This window comes from Ciona robusta, chromosome 12, assembly GCF_009617815.1.
Source record: "Ciona robusta chromosome 12, ASM961781v2".
In the NCBI taxonomy this organism is placed as follows: Eukaryota; Metazoa; Chordata; class Ascidiacea; order Phlebobranchia; family Cionidae; genus Ciona; species Ciona robusta.
Window position 1 is genome coordinate 6809251 of NC_143246.1, and position 25449 is coordinate 6834699.

General features: G+C 37.5%; 1 protein-coding gene across 3 annotated transcripts; it reads left to right on the forward strand.

The window, feature by feature from the left end:
- The first annotated feature begins 429 nt into the window (after nt 1-429).
- LOC149727309 (uncharacterized) lies at nt 430-23578 on the forward strand. Of its 3 annotated transcripts, XM_089890161.1 has the most exons (18): nt 430-592; nt 1119-1225; nt 1635-1714; nt 13148-13284; nt 13567-13695; nt 14212-14344; nt 16002-16151; nt 17032-17115; nt 17790-17899; nt 18146-18253; nt 18623-18730; nt 18914-19021; nt 19105-21476; nt 21709-21804; nt 21909-22001; nt 22268-22380; nt 22800-22956; nt 23162-23578. In XM_089890161.1, the coding sequence occupies exons 1-18, from the start codon at nt 503-505 to the stop codon at nt 23268-23270; spliced, it is 4284 nt and encodes a 1427-aa protein (XP_089746287.1). In that variant the 5' UTR covers nt 430-502; the 3' UTR covers nt 23271-23578. The 3 variants fall into 3 exon arrangements, with proteins under 3 accessions (XP_089746287.1, XP_089746288.1, XP_089746289.1); XM_089890162.1 differs by lacking the exon at nt 16002-16151; XM_089890163.1 differs by lacking the exons at nt 430-592; nt 1119-1225; nt 1635-1714 and adding an exon at nt 7757-11569.
- Nucleotides 23579-25449: the final 1871 nt, after the last annotated feature.

The following is a 25449-nucleotide window of genomic DNA, read 5'->3' on the forward strand; positions in this document are numbered from 1 at the left end:
TCACTCTGTAGTATTGCCAGCGATGGAGCGTGTATGTTGTGTGGAGTAAAAGTGTCATGATCAGCAAGTTTATTGTTAATTTTAATGCGAAATCAGCAAATTTTACAAGTGTGTTGCTCTTAAGTTCTTTCAAAGTTGGCAGTTTGAACTTACCCACAAAATAAGTAGTTTTAAGGTGTACACCGTACATGTTATGACAAGAAACACACGTGCGTGTGTGTTGTATTTTGTGAGAGGTGGTTCACGTACATTTGCGTAGTGTACAGTGCACGTAGCCTTACCCTAATTTTAACGGTTTATGATTGAATTAGTTACGGCCAATTTAACATTATGCAGGTGGTATAGTTAGAGAAACAAGTTCAAGTCGGTTCAACTTGCATTATTTAAGTCGGTTCATTGCATTAACTTGCATTATTTAAATGGTACAGGTTATTCATGTTTGTATTCACAGTGCCAAATGTTAGGTTTATTAAATATTGTTAGATGGTGTAAATACTAGAAGATGCCTTTTGTCCAGAGAAGGGTTGAACCAGTTAAGCTGCGAAGGCATGAAGCTGCTCATTCGGGTAAAGTATTCAGTGAACTGGAAGATGTAAGTTGCCTAAATATGTTGCTAAGTTCTTCAGTTGCTGGAAGTATTTTTGGCACCAGTGAAGAAACATTCTTGGCATTATAGATTATGCAGTAAAATATGGGGGTTTAGTTGGGGTTTGGGGGTTAGTGATAGAGTTCTTCACTGGAACTATGTTTTCAGTATGTTTTGTTTGTATTGTACTGCATTGTGTGCTTGAGATTACTAATCCTGTGAGCATATCATTCTGTATACTTGTTTACCACCATACAGGATGTCTATACCCAGGGGCCAAGGTCATTTATACGGACAGCTGTTTGTTTGTGGTTAAGATCCAACCCTGACTCTATTACATTAAGTGACTAATACTAAAACTTTATTTTTATTCCAACTTTTTCATGAACATTAAAAAGTTGCAACATATATATATGGACATAATAAGCCTCATAACTTAATAAGCCTCATAATCACATAATGGTTGTTTTATCAAGGGTATCTTATATAGTGATATACTGAGATCATACTTTATGTTGCATCCCATGTTCAGGTATCGAACAACGCACTTGTTAATGCCCTCCGGCAACTCTCATCCCTTACAACGCACGCAGAAGATGTGTTTGGGGGAATACAAACAGAATTCAGTGCAATCTACAGGTACATCTTATGTTTTTTAACCCCAGAGGTTATACAACATTTTAAATGACACTTGCATTAAATTGAAATACATGGAACGAATGCAATAAATTTTATATAGACTTTCTCATAATCAGTTATGTTCAATTTATATTTATTAATAAACTGACCTGCAGACCTGCAAAGTCAGTAGTTTTATGTAAAAAGTGGTTAAAACTATCTATAAATATCTTGAATCGTGGACCACTATATACACAAAACTCAACTATAATTGTTTAAACGCCATACACATATCAAATAACTAAAAGCTTCATAAAGGACATAGCAAAAAAAAAAATAGGTTTTCAGCAAATCATTTCACACTGGTTTGTTTTTATATTAAATGCAGTAAAAATATCAAAAATATTAAATGTTGTTTAATTGTTTATAGGAGGTGCATTAGAGTTAACATGAGATTAAACCAGCTGGATGATATTGTGTCGAACCTCAACCCAAAAGAAGTTCAAATACGTGAGTTTTGTTAAGTTTTAACAGACTGTGTGTTGTTTTGTATCATGTATTGTTGTTTTAGTACAAGTGTCATGTCAGGGCATTAGTAATGTAGTTATACATACATGTGTTATAACTGGTGTGTAATTTGTTAGTTTTTATTTCTGCAGTCTGTTCTCAGTATTTATGATTATAAATGTAGTTTTTGTCTCAGTTCAGGCACACTTTGTCAGATCAGTTTAGAAAGCAGAAGACGTCTTAGCAGTGCCAATGTTGTACCAAAAGTAAACAGAAGAAACATGCTTATGAATTAGAAATAACATTGAGCTTCCAAAATTACAGTTGCTAAGGTTTACTGAATTGTACTTGAGAGGAATTGGTCCCTTATTTGAATTGCATGTATTCAAATAATAGTGATTAAAAAGTTAGTAGTTGTAATTCTTGAACGAACGGAGTGGTAATTATTGTAAATATGACAATGTAATTGTCAGTGTGACTTCATAATAATAATGAATTGTCATTGTGATGAATCAGTTGTGCCCTGGGGTAGTATTGTTTACTACTCAGGTGAAACAGACCTTGAACTAAATAAGGAGAGCTGTATGTTGTTGTTATGAAAGTAAAGACCGAAATCTATTATTACCATAACATCCATATATTTCCTATTTGAGTCATCATGCATGTTTAAGAATTGATTGTATTGTATCCCTTATATAAAATACAGTTCTAAGACACTTAATGATGTATCGCAAAGAATGTCAAACATCATGTTTACCTTGTACATAAATACATAACCCAAGTCATGACCTTATACCTTGTATAGGGCAGTAGAAATTGCTGTCGTGTTTAACATCGTATAATGTGTCTCTTTAACTAGAATTCGCTTACTCGTATTATAAATATGCTTGATGTGGGTATATTACATGGCACTGCCTTGTAATGATAGAGCACGCGCTTTGAACATCATAATCCATCCTTTGATGCTCAAATCTTGGCACAGCATAGAAGATTATGCAATAAACCGTCGGCCGTAATCGCATTAATCGCGTGGCGAGTTTTAATTTAAAAGTCCCCAGCCCAATAGACATTGTGCAATGCTTTCGGACTAATGGGTTTACCGAGTCAGACGTTGTACCACTACCCCTTGGGACACGAAGCTTAAATATTTGCGGCCCTAGCGTGACCTCTTTCCCGCCAACTGCGTGGCTTTGTTCCAATATCTATTCGAAGCATGCATTAACGGTTCCGCAAGCCGGTATTGATATATAAGATGTATCTGACTTCGATCTATCTTAAGCTTGGGAACCCTCGGCTTGATTATCCGTATGTCAGTATTGTATAGCGGCATAGAATGGATGGTCCCGTCGGGCCATTTCTTAAAATGATTCAAAACATTAATCTTTATTATTGACACTATGTGAGACACTTCCTTTTATAGCTGCGATTCTTGGAGATATGGAATCACTCCATATTTAAGAAATAAACATAGTTATTATGGATATTTTTAATAAAACAGTACCACACCATCAATGTAGTACTGTGGGGTAGGATGGGACACCGTTGGCACCTAAACCCCATATTTCTTAACAACGCTATTTTAGAGTCGCGAAGCTACGGTTATATAATTCTGTAAAAATTCTTTGTTTACTACCAAATAAGTCGATAAAAGAAAACTAAAAGCCCCATCATATATTGATGGCCCGTTTGCTTGTTTTTATATTTTTTTACACCAGTTTACACACCGCATTAATCTTCCGAAAAATGCAAAGTTATTATTACATTGTATGCGATGACAAACCGCCAAAACAAGCGTAAACGTTATTCGTACTTAGACATTCCTTCATCCTTATATGCTTGTAATAATTACCTGATCTTCACCTTGGGTGGTTTGAAACGTTATAACCCCGCTACATCGTTCTACGCTTATATGGAAGCAATACGCCGCTATCGTTTCCTTTCTCAATTGTCAAACGCGCTACTCGATTAATCGCATTTTTACGCCACGCAAGTGTTATTATAGTAACGTTATGAATCTAAACCAGAAAACCGTTTATTTATAAGTAAACTCGTGCATGATATATTTGTGTGTTAAACCAATTTCTTAAATTAACTTATAGTTTTCTTAAGATTACGTAGTAGGCCATTGTATTTGCGCCATATAGAAGTACTTGGATACTAAATATTGAACTTAATTGTCCCCAAGCATTTTGTTTCCACTTGCGTTGTTACCCAACAATCTATCGATTGAATGCGAACGCCGCGGATTCGTTTGTTTTCCAACAAAGTGTATTGTTTCGTCACAATCCGGTTACGTCTTTGGCCAGTAGAGTTGTATCGTATGTCTCTTCCCGCTAACTATGACCATTGTGGCGAAACAATGCGATTCTTTCACGTGCTTATCCCTTAAATTTTTGAAATAGGATTAAAACTTGAAAGCAGTTAGTTGAATAAGTTATGGGAATTGCGAACCCACGAAACACAAGTTGCCCGCTTTCCCAACAACATATTAGTACACGTCTCCATACAGAATGTTATCCTAGGTCACCAACATACAATAACACGAGCTAAGTAAAACTTGAATGAATGTTACTCCTCTGGTTCATAAATTTCGGTCAGTTGGGAACTCATTAATATTCCAATATAAAACACTTTTGACTTATACTGTTGCTATTAATACAGAGTTAATGGGAAAATTCAATAATTTATTTTAACAAAAGATTAAGTATATTTGCTTTTTCACGTCTTTTTGTTCTTTATTGATTTAAATTGTAATCCTTTTTATTTGCTGTTAACATATAGCATGATAATTCAGTGATGTATACCTCCGCTGCCTAACGCAGACATGCATACTATATCACTTTTGTTGATTGACTTGGTTATAAGCCTTTGTAACAGATCTTTTAAATCTTTCGCACGAAATAGTTTTGAAAGATGTATGAATGAAAGTGATATAATACACTCATTTTCTGCTGAAAATCAAATATATAAGATGAATATTCACCATTTTCCTGGCTTAGTTTGTAATATGCAGTGTGTTTTATCATCAGGACATGTTTCGAGACAAAATATAAATGAAAGTTATAGATACTTGTTTTTGAAGAGTTTATCTTCGTACGGCCATCTTCCCCTAACAACTAAATCAACACGCTGACATAATGTCTGGTTGGTTGAACGTACATATATACTCAGCCAGCAGTGAATAACGCACCACTCACAATCCTAAAGTGTCCTTCAAGCTTCAAGCTATAATCCTGTACAGATCGAAAGGTACTTCTGCCTACTACTGCCACCGTTAATCATTTAGCAATCTTGTTTAAAAAAGGTTTTTCAAAGAAACCCTATAAAGTATAAAATTCACATAAAATACAAAAAAATCGTTATAAAAACGCGGGCAGAAGTGCTTCAACGGTATTGACTTTTGCACATTTTGTAGAAAATTCTAATTAATGGTCAAGTCGGTTCAAATTGTTATTTTTAGTTGTTTCTGTTAAGTTAGGTAGAGCAGGCAGACGTATTGTTTTGATTTTAAGCTGAAATGTTGGAATAAAACCGCCGTATCTGCAACATTCAAGTTATATCTAACAAAAGAGGAAAACCAGACATTGGTTGCTTCTATACAAGGTTTACGCTTCACGTATCTGTTATACTCGTCCGTAGTCGTATAAAAGCACGTGTTATCCACTTTCTATATTTTGTGATGTCGTAAAATCGCTTCATTTCATCACAAACACGCAACAATAGCGACTGTAAGCTAATATTGACAATCGCATCTTTCAAATTAATTTGATTTTGACAGTTTTGAAAAATGTGTGGTTTAAACCCAGTAGAATTTTGTTTTAAAAGAATGTATTGATGCGTTTTCTATATAGAATTCATGGTTCGATTCATCAGTGTGACAGATTGACGTTATAACAGTGGATTCTCTATTAAAACAGCAACATTAATCAAGGCCTTAGCAAACACAAACTGAACTCTAACGCTATGTAAACTTTCTGCTCTTCATACAGATTTCTAATACCCTTGTCTTGCTTAGCGTTGCATAGAAAGTCGCTGAATATGCTTTCACACTTCTTGAGTCGAAGGCTCGGTAATAAATGTGACGTTTAAGTAACTGATTAATAAGTTCCCGTGTGTACACATTTAATTTTATCATATAGACGCTTTTAAAACACGTGTTGGTAAAGATATGCTTGAATGTACTTGGAACGTCTTAAGACAAGTGTCTAAATGGACGTAGCTACAAGTCAGAGTGGTCACTAATGGACTGTGAAAATTAAACATCTGCCCGGTTATCCACACACTGCGATGATAGCGTTTGGTAAAGTATTGAGCATCGTATAGCTACGTGGACGATGCGATATACTGGTCATGCAGATTAAGGATATAAGGTTAAAATAAACTGATTGTGATCATAAATTTGTATAAAAAAACTTTACAAAGTTTTATTTGCAGTTGAAATATGTTAATTGTCCAACGCAGCAAAGTAAAGCTTAGCAGCCTAGTTGCAAAACACGAGGCACCTGCCAATTTGCAGCAAATAGCACAGTTTGTGGAGAAACGCGTGCGAAAAACAGTTCATTCTCGGAAATCCACTTTTCTGTCAACACATTTTACCGAACATTTGCGGGCAGTGCTTCCGTGTTCAATAACGTAGAAAAATGTTTATTTTGTCTTAAGATCTGATTCATAGATTAATTCCTACAAGTTCAGGAATTGTGTTTACTTTCTATTATAAAAGTTTCCTCGTGTGGCCTGAGAAAATTTTAACGATGGGTTTGGTCCTTCGTTGTTATGCAGCTGGCATCACTCCCCGTGACGTAAACTCATTGGTGCATGGCGAGGGAAAGGAGTGCACCCCCTCCGCTACCCCGCCTTCCGCAAAACTTGTTTTTCAATTTCAATGTATTCATTGTGGTATACACGGTTCGGCTACTGGTATTCAGCCTTAATCCCAAAACTCATTTTCTATACATCAGTGTTGAATATATTTTGTAACTAATATTCGTATGTAGTTGTTGGTTATTCACCGTTTCTGAATTAAGCTAAATAGTGACAACTCGCTACATTACCCACTCTTAGGGTGTCAAGTCCAATAATGAGTAAAATATCGATGAAGGTTTACGATTGCACCGAGTAGCAGTTAGTCATTAAAGGAATTTGTAACCATCGAACGAAACTATTTCTTTCGAATTCTTCTTTCTTTTAATCCAACCAGATATCCAACACCCCATTGTGTTCAATGTGGCCTGCTTCGGTGTGCAGGTCAGATGCAAGGTTTCTTTGTCACTATTACTCCCGCTCTCAAGCTGAACCACCTGGAGTAATTATCACATTTCATCAAGAATTACAACCACGTTAAAACCACAGTTGGCTTATAAACGGTTTAACAGAATTTTAAAATCCCATTACGCGAAGAAAGAATTGGAACGTTTTATTTAGGTTTAAATTAGTTTAAAATAATGGTTTATAAAAGTTCTATATACGGAACCCTTCTGTGAAACTATTGTGTTGAAATCGTTCTAATGTTTTTTCAATATTTTTTGTTTATTTCAGTATAGTTTCTTTCGATATAGTTTAGTGGCAAGGCCCGTAGTCAAAGTTGTTTTGCAAAAACGCATTGTTTACGCTGTGGTCTCCCCAGGTATACGTCCAAAACACAAGCTAATTTTCCCGCCGTTTTATTCTCTTCCGTTACAAATAAGAGAGAGAGAAGCGTGATACATTCGGAACCTGAACAAACAGATGGCTTATATTTTCCCACCGGTAGACGGCGCTCGTGGGTAATCACAATCACGTGGTAAACTGGCATTAAATGATGAATGCACGTCATGCCATTGACATATGTCAATAACTTTAGCGATCAGTATTCCACTTTCAGCTTTTCAATAACTGCACGTTTAAAATGGTAGTTTGGAATTATGACTTATTTAATTGGCGGTCGCTGTTGTCCAGTGTGTAATTAGTTAAAGTTAATAATTTTACTGCGCATATGCAATGGCGCTTTCATTAATATTTTATTCTAACGGACCTAACGTCACGGCACACCAGTGTTCATATACCTTCAGTTTGCTATACAGAATTCATTACAGACCATGTATGTCGTTCAATAGCATTCGATTCAATTAGTTCCATTGTTTTATACTTAGCTTAATGGATTAATTCATTCCCTGGATTAAGTTGTTGTTGTAAGGCTAGGCAATGTAAACTGATGGTGACGAGGTTGGTTTGGTTTAAACCGTGTTTTCAGATTTTAGCTCGTAGTAAATAACAAGCCAGCTTACCAAAACAATAATTTTAATACATTTTATGCGTTTGCTGCAAAATTTATTTTGTTCCGGTACGAACGTACAAGTTTCAGTTTTAATTTAATAAATATTGTTTGTATGATAATTTACTCTACTGTAGTGTCAGCTTGTGTTGTTGAATATCTAGTGCTATAGTTGTAAGAGTAATGAATTGTGATATAGAGGTTGTTGCTAATGCTACAGTATAGCAGAGATTGCAGGTACAAGCACTTGACTTCAGTTGTTCTGTGTACTTTGTTGGTTAGTGGCAGAAGTTAAACAGGATGCTAGTTGTTGATTCAAGTTATTTGATATCTTGTTGCTTTGTTGGTTGATTCAGTTGCCGCCGTTGCTCGTCACTGGATCACTTTCAACAAAAGAGATTATTACGTCACATTCTACGCCTAACTCGATAATTTGTTTTTCGATCCAGTTACACTTCCGTTTAATGACGTAGCACTATCGAATTCGTTTTTCACACTGTAATGACGTCATTGCGAAACGTCACTTGAAACGTCACATTTTCTGTCGCGACAATTATCGCGAAACAAAAGGCGCGACAATTAATTGCCGTCATCATGTCGCGAAATACGATGATTTAACTGGGTAATCCCCAAAGCCGAGATTACTCCCAATTATGAGATTACCCTGCCACAAACAAAACATGGGAAATGTAAAACAAGCGCATTTCAAGCGGAATCTGCAAGGAGTTTTACTTAGGAGAAAATAATTGTTTTATTAATGGAAGTCAGTAGGTGGGGCGATCCTTTCATGTGTTCCTGCCGTTGTTGGGGTAGTTTATATTGGGATTTAAATTATATATTTCTGTTCCTCATGTTTATTTCTAATCCTGGACAAATATATTACTTTGTGTATAGAATAAAGAAGTTCGACAGGCAGAACAATATAGGACCAGTGTAAATATTATTTCAGATTTATTCAGACAACCGTGTTTGCTTTAGAGAGTTTGTTTTTCCGCGAGACAGCTATGAATCACGTAGCCATAGGCCTTCACCTTTAAAACTTGTTTTGGTTCACGTTTTAGGTATCTTGAAGTGTTTATTACATCGCATTATTGCCTCGTCAGCTCAGTGATTATGCCACGTTTTCCCAACTGGTCAATATTAGCTGAAGTGTGACGTGACAATAGTTAATATTCAACGTCAAGTTAACAACAGTGTCGTCACAATAGTGGTTGTTGCGAAAGAAAAGAGAAGCAACATTTGAAAAGAAAGGCGGGATTCTCATTAACTTGACGAATCTACCAACGCAAACAAATGGTGTTCGGGCTCTGTAGTGTTGTTTATTGCTATATTTGGCAACTTTCCGGTTAAACTAAGCTTGAACTAAGCTTATAGGTTGCAGTGGGTATTGTTTAATGTAATTTGTCGCACTCGTGGGAAGCAATATCTTCACACGGGTTCATGCTGTTGTGATGTTAAGTTAAAGTTTAACTTTACGATAATTAGTTACGGTTACTGATAGTAAGCAAGATAGCGCGTAGTGGTGTTCTGCAACCTGACGGGCAGTCCTGCGGCTTTACTACGTGGACATTTAAATTTGTGAAATAAAGTAGACACTGTGTATTAGGTTTGGTTGAAAACGGAAAAGGAAACTCTAGCAGACCGCAGACCTGTAAAATTGTCTACCGGTTTTACGATCCACTTCCAGTTAATTCCATGCTTGCCTAATGACTGCGTCTAGGTCGGATCTTAATTCGGTCTGGCACCGCTCTATGTCGTCATAAGGGAGTGATTGTCTTATCGATGCACGTCGCGGTTCGTAGATGGATGGTCAGACCTACTTTTAGCACCATATGCTGAATGTGGGAATGTTGGTATGTGAGTGCAGATGCAGGGTACTACAGGAAGGTTGAATAGTTTAGATTACGAATCTCAACGCCGAAGTAAAACGTTCTTACCAGAAACTTGGGCGACGAGATTTTTTATGGGAAAAGTAAAAAGAAAGAAGAGTTATTCGAATTAAAAAAAAGAAGAAAGGAATATTTGAAACTCTGCTTTTTGTAGTTTCTATATTCCAGACAGTAGGGGGTTTAGTTGGTAATAAAACGTTGAAGCTTTTCGCCATGTTTGAGTAAAAATGCAAAGAAAGTGTCTTTGATAGAGTTTTATGTATTTACATATATTCCAATTAAAAAAAAGAAAGAAATAATTATTTCAAACTCTGTTTTTGGAGTTTCCGTATTCCAGACAGTAAGAGTTTAGTTGGATTACGTAATCCGATTGCGGACAACAGGTTAAAACGAACAAGTCAAGTGTTTACCCAAGCGGGGTCTGCGATCGATCGGAGAAAGCAAACGCTTAGTTGAACTATGGATGCTGAGTGTGAGCTTCGGTGTGGAGGTGATTCAATTTTCCAGCTTGACAGGTTTTCTCAATTTAAAGTCAATCGGAAAATTGGATCCACCCCTGTTAGAATGATTAAATTGTTGCGGGTAATAGATTTGGTGAGACAGAATGTTTGTTATTCATATTTTCAGACACTATAAGACAGACTTGTTAGAATGTTAGAATAATTGAGTTTTGCAAAACAACAGGCTCTTAGACCTATAAGACAGTTGGTATAAATACGAACCGAAATTAATAATATGTATCGGCGTATCGCTTTGTATTTGCATTCGATTTTTTTTAAAACGTTTAATACTGTTCAGTCTTTAGCGTAATTGGTAATGATAAAATGTCTTGACAAATAATACCAATATTACTCATATACGTTGCGTTTCATTTCTTGCGCAAATAGCACATGGCGAAATAGATAGGAACGTGAGCAATGTAATCAACGCCGGATGTTTCTACATTTGGTGAGTGTCCCATGCAAATTAGTAGTGACCTCTTTCCCACGTTGATTTAACTACAGTGTAACACCATACAGTCTACCATCTGGTTATCTCGCTTTACTTTCACATAGCAATTTTGCGTTGGATATGGTAGCGCGTAAGAGTAACTTTTTGCAGACGGTGTCCGGTGTTAAAAGTTGGAGGTGATGGATGCTAAACGAAATTGATTCCGCCCAAAAAAGACTGCTAAAATTTAAAAAAATCGCTGTTTTAGGCAGCAGCATGCCAGGTTCTCATTTTCGGAAAAAGTGTTATATTATTATAAATTTCAACTACTTCGAAATAATATAATATAAGTTTCTCTACTTGTTCTTATCAGAGCTTTCAGAATGTCAGCCAACGGAGTTGTATTCTTTCTTTACCAGTTGAGTGTGTTTTATGTGCGTAAGAATATTGCTCGTTCAAGGGTGTGCCCGGTCAGGTTCTATATTGATTTGCCCGTTATGAGGCAGGTGTTGTCATATCGGCGCAGGTGTTATAGATATATCAGTCAGTCTAGACCGATATGTAAGCTGGATATCTAGGTTGTGTATGGATTATACAATTGTGCTGAACAGTACATGTGTCTAATAGGTCTTGGTTCATCGTTAATGTTTCAGTAAAAGCTGCCTGTAGGGTCAAGTGTAGTATCGAATATGGGGAACTACCTTACAAAACGTGAAAATGAATCCAGTTTTTACCGGAGTAATTCTAGAAGGCGAAGTAAAAAAGACAAACCTAGAGACTATTGGAAATGTAAGTATATGCTGGACCGAATAGTGTATTGTAAATGCGGGTGCTCTTCATTCTATATAAAGACTGTTGTGTTGAAATCAGGTGGAACGATGTGCCACGTTTCTTTAGATAGTACTTATAATATACTTAGCTTTATAGTGTAGTTGAGACGCAGGTACATTGCCATTGTTTACTGCTTGTTACTTTTGGTAATTTCATTGAAATTATCAATATTTCATGGTTAAGTAAATACAACGGCCGCAAACGTTGTGTATTTTAACTCTACAACACGCGGTAACGCCTTTCTGTCCACACATTACCTCACGGTTTAGTCAGACGCTTTAAATCGGCACATCATCACATATACGTCACTTAATTACCGATTTCCAACCAGGACAAGTGGTATTAACGTAACTCCCCTCGTACACGAAGCAAAGTAACCGTGTAATTGCTAGATTTTATTCTAAGCTACCATGACAAAACAACCGAAATTAAGTATTTTAAGATTTCAATACCTATTTGCGTCTATTTTTTTTACCCAGGCATTTAGTCGATAGTATTTTCGTCAAACGTTTAGGAGAAACGATTAAAGTTTTTTTTAGTATCAATATTGCGTCAGCAAAATGTCGAAAGCACGTGCTGTGGTGTTGAGATTTAAGAGTTTGAATTAAAATCCTTAAAATAACAGCCGGCCTCAAGATTTCTGCTCCAAATATCCCGTTTTATTCAAAGGGTTCATTTGGGGTCGGTATATTTAAACGACCGTTGGTTCGCGTGTCTAGTGGAGACCCTTTTCGGCAGTTTCGCAATTTCACACTTTAGCCTTATCGGCGGAGTTACTTATTACTGTGTGGTTTAACACACGCTGAGAATTAATTCATTATCGCAGGGCTTTTAATGTAAAACGTGTTTGCTGCACACTTTGTGCAGGATGTTAATTATCCACCAAGGGGGAGCAAACATTTAATCTCGGTGTTACGTCCTAATTAATCAAGGATGGTGTGATCCTTACCTTTATCGTCTATCTTTTGGGAACAATTCCATTTCCACACTTTGCGATAAAACGTTCCTAAGTGTATCTTGCCATAAAAGCTTCAGAAACTAATGAAATATTCACAACTTTCCAAATGAAATCGACCCGACGGTCCCAATGCTTTTCAGAGTTATAAAAACGCTTTGTAACCTTAATGGAATGTTTATTCTTATCTAGTTGTTTCTAAGTTGGCTTATGAACATTTTGTTGTTATAGTTAGCCAAAATAATGGTATATTGTCTTATGTGTAACACAAGGGAAACAAAATCATCTGTACCAACATATACGCATGTTTATTGATCGGAGATCCATTACTCCATGTTACAATGCAGTTCTTTCATTGCTATGTTCATTCAGTGCCATTATAGCAATATTATCCAACGCCGTTTCTGAATCAGAAAAAACAATTTATGTGCAGAGACAGTAGAAACGGGGTTTAATTATTGCACTTATTTGAAAAATAACTGTATAGTTTCGAATGTATTTTAAAATTCTTCTAATATACATCATAATACATAAGATACACCTTGTTACATGTTTATAATATCTGCTTGTTTTTATTTCAGCCGTATCGAACTTGGAATATGAGCAGAAGGTCCCTGTTTATCTTCACTACCATTCAGCCGACTCCGTGGACGAGGATTTGTTCATGACTGACACACGAACACCATGTTTGATCCATCTTCATCAACTCGCTAAAAATGTGAGTGTTTCATGTTACTGTTTAATTCTATTATCTAATAATGTGCATGTTTGTGTTGTATTCAATATTATGTGGAATAAATTGTTGGATGTTAAAAAATGTTCAATACTTGCATATATCCAGGTTACATAACTCTATAAAAGTTGTTACGATGGAATTCAGTTTAAAATTGAAATCAAGTAAAAAAATTAATGACTCATTGCAACGTTGCTTAGTAAACTAGGTATACTACTAATTAAAAGTGCATATACAGTTTTATTTAACTGGTATACCACATTAAAGGATTGGAACGGCATGTTGCGTGGTTCACAAGCTTATTCAAAACCTTCCCGCCCAAAATCGTTCGATCCAAAGGTATTGTTACACGAGCCTACGTCACAACAAAAGTCATTCTCTTCTGCAAAATCCACGGTGAGATGACGTGTAATGGTAAAGTTTGGTATACAGTTGCTGTGTGAAAAAATAGATAACAAACTAATAGTTCTGAGGAAAATATCCTAAAATACATAAGGTATAAATACACGGGTTCGAAGCCAAACCAGGCAGTGGTATATCTTTACTTGGTGAAAAATTTTAAAGGTCTAATTTTAAACTTTAAACTTGAGAATCTATCACATATGAAGTGTAGACGCTTCGTCACAATCGCTGTTGCGTTACTTTTACTGATTGTCTTGCTATTGTTCGCTCATAATAGTAAGTGATCACGTGAGCACTTGTTAAATCCCGCTTAAAGATCCAAGTGTGACGTCACAAGTGCCTCTCAAGAGCGAATAGACGATATCTTAGTTCTAGAATCCCAACCTTCTGGAATACTTGTTTTTTGTTAATGAAAATACTATCATCCAAGACTCCAATGTTATATCTCGTGTTTAAGTATCGTGTGGTAGACTACAAGCATTTTAAAGTGTTCTTAATGTTACGTCACAGACAAACATTATTGCGTCCCCGGAGCTACGTGATCTATACAACCCAACTCCGCTGAATGATTCCCAACTTCCAACTCCAAGGCAGAAGATGGAAAAGGAGATTTCTCAACATAGGATTGAGACTGTCACGATAGGTGGGCAATGTTATTGTGATTATGGTTAAAGGTTCGGATTTAATATATAAACACGGAAAAGCAGATTTATTTATACTTGGTTTACCATATGTGGATCATGCGATATTATAACCTTGTCCAACTGTTCTTATTCATTATAAGAAATATGGATGAATATGTAATGGCTTCTTCGTTCACTTAAAGTGGAAACGTTCTTAAAACGAGGATAAGGCGTGAAGGGTTCAAAGGGGTTGCAGTAAGAATATTTAGGAAATTTGACCTTACTACATAAAAGAAGAGTTTTATTTTTACATCTAATCTAAAAATAGGGAGTTTAGCCTACACATGTTGTAATGTATATTGTCAAAAATGTGAAAGAGAAAAAGCGCTGATATTTAGCTTTGAACGTTAGCACTTGGAGTTGCCTAATTTGGGCATCGACAATATGCGACATGATTTGCTTGCACAGCAAGATACGTAACCACATATCTGCGGATCATTTCTCCCTAGTGTTTATGCAACTCTGCCATGCGTTATGGTGTTAATTTACATTTGCTTGAGCAAAACAAAGGCGTAAAATCTCCTACTTTGTCACTGATACGGGAGTGGAATTTTCAAAACGCATTGAATTCCTGCGGCTTACCAATTCAACAGGAAACCGATATGGGAGTTGTTTCAACTTTCGCGCGATGTGTAAATTAACTTGTGACGTCATAACACCGGATCAGCGTTTACTTTCAAAATCGGTGTTTTGTGACGAAATAATACAACAACAAAGCGGCAAAATCAAGATTTTGTTGAGTCAACCCTCCATAAATGGGCGCGGGTCGTTGTACATTGGTTTAGAATACAAGACGTTCCATTATCCAGCGCGACCGTAATTAAGTACAATTGAGCCACTTACTCAAGGCATGGCCGGTGGTGCGTTATCTCAGTTATTCAAGCCTCTGTCTGCTTCGTATGGCCAATGTCTGTGAAGAGATAGAATGTAGTTTGGCAAGCTTAGCCAGTTACTTGCGCGGAAATGAAGGTAACGTTGCAAGCGCAGATGCCAAGTTAATAAAGATAAACAGCTTTTTAAAACAGTGTATGTAGTGAAACTGGAATGTTGAAACGTAATTGCTTTTCCACAGCAATTTAAGCTTAGTTAATACAGATTAATATTGCTGTTGTATTTGGGAACCTTGAAGGTGTTTAAACGGTAAGAAGTTCATCGTTTGCAAAGTTCAATTCCGGGAGCTTGTTTTATTTGGCTTTCGTACACCAGGTGTTAAAGGGTGGGATTTTTGAATCCGGTATTGAAATATTAACGTTGCACACTTGTTGCTGCAATTTTACACCTGCGTTACTTTTTATTCACTTAATCATCTTATTATCATTGAACTTATTGCACAATGCATATATCTTGTAAAATCATAAAAAATTTATAAGTGTCGAAAGGTTTAACTGGCATAGCCTAATAATGTGTAGCAGGATAGCAGACGAAATGTCGTCCCATTTAGAGATCACAAAAACAAATTATTGCCAGAAGATCTCTATCATACTTCTAGTTGCAACAACATATACTTCTACCTATACATTTGTGTGTCTGTCTGTTTGTATGTACGTCTTGTGTCAAAAGTCGTATATAAAGCATCTGCTTCAGACTTATATACTAATCGCATTCTTAACTTCACAGATACATCAGGCTCGCAGTTTGAGAGACGAGCCAACCTCCGAAGATCACAGAAGTCCTCCTTCAGCTCCGTGAGGAGGAAGAGTCAAGCTCGCTTCCGGGAGCGTCATCGAACGCTAACGTCACTTCCTGGGACTATCCAACACGAATTAAGTGAGATATGACATCTGTAGTCTTATGTTTTGGGACAATATGGATTAATATGTGAACATTTTTACAAATATATGACCGTACTCTTACGACCATGAAAGAGTGTTATTAATCGTTAAACACGTAACACGTTTCAGTAATACATGATGTAATTTGCTGTTGCGGTCAATCTTACCCTACGATACTATACAGTATATTTGACTTTTCACTCACTTAATCATTTTAAATCCACTATGTTCACGAATTGGTTAAACAAGTACGTTGTACAGCGACACTTTAAATGAGGCATCTATGCGTAACTATATACCACATGTAACCTCTATAATAACAATCATGTACATATTCACAACAGCAAGTCGAGTTAATTTTACGCTCTGCTTATAATCCAGTCGACAATTTTCTTCCAATTTTCGTCGGGTTCTCGAATTACTACGGAAACCGTTTCCGTCGCGATATATTCACACTAAGAACCGTGTAAATCGTCGCCTGTTTGCGCACTATTGTCATTATTACGCACAATACAATCGACCCTGTGTGAACCAAGGAGGCAGACTGGTTTGTGTCGGCCCAGCGACATTTATTTGCGAATCAACAAAACGAGCTCTCTTGTTTTTTCGAGTGAAACAAATTAGAAGAAATGCAAATATGAATATCCTTTTAATGAAACCTGACGCGTGGGCGTAATATCTATATACATATATGTATATATATGTGTGTGTGTGTGTGTGTGTACTTTATAGGAACCTATTACACTTCCCTGAGTTACCGATCCCCCTTATTGCGTAATATTCCAAGTAATGAACCTTGGATCTTTGAGTGCGTTTCCCATACCCCATTCAAATATCGCTACATCATAATGACCATCATTACATCATAATTACAGGTGTTGAGAACAATCGCCACCGACCGAGCAGCTTACACTCAGACTCCATTTCATCTTTTATGGGAGAGGAGTCTCTTGGTAGCGGTAAGTAAGAATAATATACTTCGCACGATCGTGGACCCTGTAACACTTGAGCAAGATCGCCCATTTTTGCGACTTGTAAATGTTGCCATGTCCGTTTTGAATATACAAGCCTGTCTTTATATATAATAGGTTGGGGTAAGATTGTTCGGATTTCAATCTATTTTTTTTCTTTTCATTTGACAGTAAACAAAGAATATTTACTGATTTATCTAACCGTATTCTTACGGCTCTAAAAGGGCATTATTAACTGTTACAACACGATTGGGGAATTTTGTTCTAACGCTACATTATGTACAACGCTATTCATCTTACCCCACCCTACCAAATAAAGACTTGTCTCTTCCCTTCAGGACTATACACAGTTCCTTCCCCTTGTATTATCCAAACTTTAAGAAAGGCAGTTTTAATATTTTCACTTCATATCCACACTATTAATAACTTCAAAATAAGCCACGCCTACAGGTATTGAAACCTTACACCTTTAATTATTACGTCATAATCCTATATTGATAACCATTGACAGCTAACTGTCATGAACTTAACCGTGGAAAAGATTCTGCTTTGCTTGGATCTTTATTATTCAATAAAAACAGCTAATTTTATTATAAAAGGTTGCGAAAAACTCAACAGAAAATTGGTTCGGTTTGTAATTCAAAGGGTTTGCTTCTTTACAGACTCTTCGTCGCCACCACGCGGTGATACTCGTAATGCCGAAATACAAACAGAACACGTGAAAGTGTTGCCAGCATCACCGATAAAACGCCGCATGAAGAACAGACACTCGGTGGGTTACTTTATATTGGTCAACACAGTTAGGAATAGTTTAGCGTGAAAGTACTGGGAAGTAATTGCTTTGTTACTGGAGTTAAATAAAATAACTGTGATGTATCCCGCGAATGACCTGATCTAGTGCTAAAGACTTATAATCCCATTTTAGGCTCTTAGTATACTATCTGTTTGACTAGATTTTTTACGTATTTCGTTGCACATGGTCCAGCAAATTAGTTCTTAAGTCTCTTTATAAATCTAGACTCCACCAATAATGAACGGAGATCATATTCGACGAGGTGCTTACGTCACATTACATCACGATGGTGACGTCATAAAGACTACAACGGAAAGTCGCGATTATGAGAAGGTATATATTTGTGTGGCGTATACACATGATCTTGTATTGCATTATTGCACCAATGGCGTTTGGCATATTACCAATAGTGATACATATGGTAGCTTAGTTGTAATTATCCTGATAAGGTTCCAACATGTTCTTGCTAATAATCGTATCTGGACAGTTTAAACCTGGCGGTATAAGAGGGTCATAGGGTCTAGATATCGTGGGTTTAGAGCCAGTTATGGGTTGAGAATTGTAGAGTTTCAATTTTCTCTTATTTTACTTTACGTGGAACGGTTTCTATGCGGGTGAGGTTATTTTCAACGGTCTAGGTTTAGTCCGGGTTTGGCTCACTACTTCTACGTAAGACAGTTACTAACATTGTTGTTTCTTCAGCCGAAAGTTCCACCTTCTGTAACCATGCATGAAAAGACAAACGGTCACGTGATGCCAATGCGCATGGACCATGACGACAAAGCTTTCATGCGCGAAAAGAATAATATGGTACGTCACAACACTTATAAAAAGATTGGACGAAAGCAACTTATTTATCCTCGCATGTTAGGCCAACGATAGTCGTTGGTGTTGTGTTTGATACACGTATATAACTTCGTATTCACACTGGTGTATGAAATGTTACTTTGTGTTTAAGTTACATTCAAATAATTTAAACGTTTAACGTAACAGGGCGAGGACAGAATATCTTCTGGATTTTGGAGTGGTACGGAAAGTGCACGTCACTCAACTACGTCAGAGATATTACTGCCACATCATAACATTACCCAACCACAACAAGTAAGTTGAGGCCTCTCTCTAAAGTCACTGATTTAATAAAAACCTTCTTTGACAAGTTTTAATTTAAATGTTTTCTGTTACAGCATCCACCCAATAAAAGCACACGTCACAGTAATGGTTATGACGTCCCGGATTCTCGGATGTTGGGCAATTCCCTTGAACTTTCTGAATCGAATTCTTCACTTAACAGCAGACTGAGCACTTTGGAACATTCGCCAATGTCGTCAATTCTTTCGCTTAGTAGCCCTCCTACTGCTGAAAGAACTTCCACGCCCGATTCTTCGATCATAATAAGTCGTTCAGAAGTTGGTTCGCCGTGCAAACTGACGTTCTCTACTCCCTCCGGAGCTTACAACTTCATGAACAACGATTACGTGCCCAGAAAAAGTCATCTCGCTAAAACAGCGCTCAATTCGCCAATGGACTTGCTTATTCTCGGCAACAGGCGGGGAAATGACGGCCATATTAAAGACGACGCTCGGAGCCTTAATAGTTCAATATATTCGCAAGATCAGGACGGTTATTTCACATCTATGCACAGAGATAGCGGTTTAACTAAAGCAGAATTAGTAGCGGAACCTTACAACGTATTCACACCACACAGCCCTGTGTTCAGCACAGATCTCCGCAGTGCCGCGGTGTTCTCAGCCACGCCCATGTCTCCGCCCCAGCAGCAACCAAAACATTTCTTCGGGTCAGATTTCATCGCAAACGACGAGCGGTTACGTCACAAGCAAATGCTTAGACAGCAGGCAAGCGATTCGACGTCAAAGTACGAAAAGAAGACGCCGAAACCTTCTCCACCGCGTAGATGTTCAAGTTTAAAACGACACGAAGCGGCCAAAGAGATTCTTGCTTACATGGAACCCTTGTCAGATTACGAGAAGACTTCTCTAGAATCAAAGAATTCGCAGCGAACATCAGATTCAGACGATTCTCACAATGTTAACATTCAACCTGTTGCACCAACTCGCAACACGCTAAGCAGGAAGGAATCAGAGTCATGCTCCAGTACGTCATCTGCTTCCCCAAGAACCCAGTCACTTTTGAGTCCCTCGCCTTCAAATCTTCAATCTCCCATCAAAGTCTCCACACCTCCAGCCAATATAAAGGATGTAACGCCACCAGAAACCAATACAAGGGAGTCTGCCTCTAATAACATTAAACCTAAAATAACACCACAAGTCGTTGTGAATTCTCAACCATCTGCCTTGATTATAAAACCAAAAGTGGCCACCAAGCCAGTAAGGCCTTCATCCATCATTCACCAACTGAACGAACCAACTTCACCTAAGATGTCGGAAGAACCAGTCTCTCCAAGACGTTTTTCACCAACTAAAAAATCACCACTTCCTAGAAACGAACCAGTTTCCCCATTCGGGTTGGGTCGTCAGCGTTTATCGTTAAGAGAACCAACTAAAACACCAGTAACTTCCCCAACACGTTCAAAATCAATGAAAAGTCCACAACCTTCGCCAGTAAAGCAGGATAGCATACCAACAATTGACATTACAAATGCCGAAGATAACCCGCCTTCTCCAACTAAAAGCCCGGCGTCTCCAACAAAGCAGGAGCTTACAAAACCTGTTGTTTTCCCGAAGCCGAAAACACCAACCAAGCCACCAACTCTCCCCAAACCTGCCATCATAAAGCAACCAGTAAACCAAGCATCGAAACCACTTCAGCAACTTCAATCTAATAAACCGGCGGTGCGACCAAAACCTGCCATACTCCCAAGGCCCAGTTTCACCGAGAAAGAGAACACACGTGCGAAGCAACACCAAACTGAGACAAGCAAACAACCTCGACTGTCCAGTCGTACCGCAGACGCAAGAGCCGCATTCTTTGGCACGACTACCATGGGAAATTCGGGCGCTACTTCCCCGAGAAGACCGACACCCGAACCCCGCGAAATTTCGTCTCCAAAGCTGATGTCGCCAAGAGTAGAATTAAAAGAGGATGAACTATCAGTAAAACCAGCCGAAAACAGTAAAGCAAAAGATATTGCAGTTGCTAGTCCCAAACCATTGGATATAAAATCAACGCCACAAACAGAAGAGGTCAAAAGCAAAGTTGAAGTTGTAGAAATATTAACGAAATCTACAATAGAAAACTGTGACCCTACAAAACCGGTAGAAAAACTCAAAGTTACAAAAACAAAGCTTGAGTCGTCACCTGTACAATTTACTGAAACAACAACAATAACAGAAACAACAGAAGTTGCAACAAATGAAGCGAAAACAGAAACAGTTATACAAGCGGCACCGAAAAACAAGGACGAATCAAAAGAAGAGCTAGAATTGAATGACGTCGTCACTCCACCACCGGAAATAATCTGTGATGACGTCATTAGTTCTACAAACGGGGAAGTACCAGAAGACCAAGACAGCATCACTGCTGATAGCATTGAAACTAAACCGACTAAAAATAAAGATTTTCTCGCTTCAATGCAGAGGTTTGTAATCTATATTCAATTGCTGTAAATATCCAGATGCATGTTTGTTTACGACTGCATTATACATATGTTTCGGTTAAGGAGTCAAATCTAGCTAAAATCCTGGATCCTTTTATATATTTTCGTACCTAGCCCATATAGAATATAAATTTGCAAATAATACGCAATGCAGGGTATTTAAATTGTGCAACTGTTTATTTTTTCGCGTTTTATTTATGACGTCATATTTTAGATTACGCGGTTCTCTTCGATCGTCGTCACCCGATCACGTGATCAAATCTCCAACATTAAGTCCTGTGTCAACTCTCGAAAGAAGGAATAATGGAAGGTATGCGACGTCATAATCGTATATTGTCTGCATCCATCATGTTTTGTAACAAGCGAGAATCATGTTTAATTAATTAAGCTTTATAAAACATCTTTTTCTCATAGACATTTTTCGAGCCTTGATCGACGGCGACGAACCTCCTCTGGTGCGACATCTAGGGACGATTTCAAAGCCCTGCTGCTTCAAAGTTTTTCAAAGTAAGAAATAGAATAAAACTGGCGTTTAAACCAATATTATGTATCATATATAGACTGTTGCTATCAGGCGTGCTATTAATCTGATAATTTTTTTAGGCCTTAGTTAAATAAAACGTCGGTAAGAAACAACTTAATCAGAATTATTAAATTATCTCTTTCGTTCCTATATATTAAAAGTTAAAATATAACTCCACGCAATATATGTTCTTTAGAGATCTCTATTTTGGAGCATAGAAATAGTATTAACGTGATCTTTCACCCCACAGATCAGGCACAGGAACACAAATGACGGCAACTGAGAAATTACAGTTGACCAATCAGCAGCATGCACGCGTCAACGGCTCAGCCAATGAGAGTGAGGAAGTTCCAGATGGGCCTGGTAAGATGTTAATCTTAATATTCAACCGAATACAAGAATGGGTTGTGTAAACCCAACTGTTTATTCACGATGTTCAATCTGTATCTCAGTTTTTAGCTGTTTTTTTTAGTTTTTAATGATTGTCGATTTCTCCCGCCCAGAAATTGAATGAATGAATAATGAAACTTGTTCATTCGACAGTCGTCATAACACAAACGATTTGTTTCACACACCTGCTTATCGGTATAAACAACACTCTAACTTAAATTGCGATCTACCCATATCTGACAATAAATAATAAATATGTAGCTTGTTTATTCGATGGAGGATTTGTCTCACGCACTTTGGACCTGGTTTTGAGTACAAGTTACACACTAACTTAAAAATTGCGATCCAACCCCATCTGTAAATAAATAATAAATATATCCTCTTATATACAGACACCCCACGTCCCCGCATTGTATCAGTTGGTGACTTGAGAGCCGCCATGTCATCTGGAAGATCAGGACGACGAACGAACCGTCATACCGAACATAGGAAGTCGTATGCTGGCACCACGCATGGCATGAAACATCCCCCTATTTCACATCGGGGAAGGTGAGGAATTGGGTTGTTGTTTTATATTGCGATTTTTACAATTAGAAATAAAAAGCTGTCATGTTAATTAATTCATTCACTTATAACTTAGCGATTATTTAATCTACGTGGCAATTGTGGAAGAAAAAAACAGTCGTTATGGCGTAAAAACTGTATTAAAATCTGTCCAAAATAAACAATATTTTATCTTTAATCTCTTTCATAGATTCTCCACTCGAAGTCGAACCCCTACCCGTCCCATGATGTCAATCTCTGAAGACGCCGAGGAACGTTCACTAGAGCAGACAAGCTCTCCTTCCGTCACTGATTTATGACGTCATCAATGACGCAATAATAATGACGTCAACCCTTGAAAGGGCGAGTCTTAAATCGATAGGTGGCACGAGAGAGCGAGTATGTTCGAGAGCGGAAGAAAAATCAATGTTTTATATTATTTCTATTTTTCTATGAAATTAATGAACGCCATAATCAAACCTGATCGTATGAAACAAAGGGTATTGTTACGTGGTACGATGTCATCGTGGTTTACTGTGAGTGCCTGTTCTGGATAATTTTCATTCTTTGCACAAATATTATGTAGATCGTGTAATTGACGCTGCTTAATAAATCCTCACAATGTTTATCAAGTGTCTTCTCAAATGTTTGCTTATGTTATGTCAGTAACGTTCAACTTAGCACAGTTTAGTTCAACTTAGCTCGTATCTTCATCTAAGTTAGTTCTCTTTTGTCCGGATTCGTTTTGACTTTTCGGAGATAATTCTTGTCGTTAAACCACAGAAGCTTGACAACTTTTTTTACACTATATCCCGACAGCATGTAAACTTTGAAAAAATACACCAACAATGACAATGGGTCTAGACTTGAAACATTACTAAACAGCGGCGCCCTGTTGCATACTATGTATGGTGACTATACACGCAACTTGCGACTGCTTTTGAGTTATCAGGTTAGCGACTTGAGGTTAGGACTGACCAGTTAAAATTTATTCTTCGAATAAAGTAGGTATTGTAATCAGGTTTTGTAGAATGATAGGTAGTCAGTTTAAAGATTTGTGACACGATTCCTTTGGGGAAATGTCATTAACCTTTGCCACAGCCGTAAGAGAGTATATTGTTTCAGTATTGGTAAGCAGACGCTTTGGAGATGAGTCAAAGTAAAAGAAATTGCTTGTTATTAGAGTTGGGATGCTGTGTAGTCGCAATCATCAAGTCCTATCTTACTCCTTGCTGACGTCAGCTCTGCAAATTATGTTGCGAGAGAATACACGAGAAGAAGGTAAAACGAGAGAAGCCGTAGTAAGGTTAAGCAAGTGCAAAACAGTGCGCGTAGTAAAGCGCGACTACGATTTTGCAGTTCTGCGAGAAAGAGGCAAAATGTTGGTTGGAAGTTGCAGCGTGTAATAATAGCAGAGTTCACGGCTGAAATATGTAATTTCTGGATGTGTTTTGGTTACAGTGTATATCAACAAAGAAATGTAAGTTTTTGGTAGGCAAAAATTGTGTCGGAATTTGAAATGTCGTTTATATAGCAGCACAGGGTTTGCTGTTTGAGAGTGTACATACATACCGTGAGGTTGTGTACATAGCATATCATGAGTTAGACGTGGAAGTTTGAAACAAAGCTGAGCCTCTGATATACGAGGGATAAATATTGGTTAAGTTTTGGAATGTTGTGTTATTTGCTCTACTATGTTGAGTTTGTATCTAAACATATATGATGTCATCTAGAATATTTGTGTAGCATAAGGTTGGAACTGTAAGTATTCATGCTCGGCCTCGTGTTTCAAAACATGTGTTCTCGTGCATTATGACGTAAGCATCGCGGTCACCAGCTGTAGAATTATGACGTCATTTAATTGGATTTTGTTTACGAGGTTTAGGGAATGATGTTAGAACTTAAAGGAAATAGAATTATCTTTCAATGAACAGGGGCATGCGCTTTGAAACGTTTTTCGGCAGCCGCTTTATTCGTTGTCTATCGATTGTTTGCGCGCTGCAAGTCCTATTATGACGTCACTTTTCGATTCGATCATTGTAAAAGGCGACGGATACAAAACAATATAATTGTCTGTACGACTGTGCCCCCTGCGCCATTATGACGTAACACGAGGCGATTGTTTACAGGTCAGCGTGACAGAAACATCGAAAATTGTTTACAATAATAGGGGGGGTTCAGAGATTAAGTGTTGGGTTTAAAATTATATGTTATGTGCGCTACTTTAAATGTTGAATGACATTGTGTAGTTTAGTTTAGTAGTACGGTATTTTACAAGTCATATTGTATGTAACTATGGTATTAATGTGTTTCTGGTAATTTCAGTAAACGGGAAGAACATTTGTAAAAGTTCTAATGTTCGTGTTGTGAGTTTGAACCAATTGTAGCCGCTTTAAATTTGCGACTGTCTTTTCTCGAATACGTTACCGGGCCGCCCGCTACGATATTTTTCGACCACAAACTATTAATGCAGAAAGTTTACCATTAACCTAGTAACAT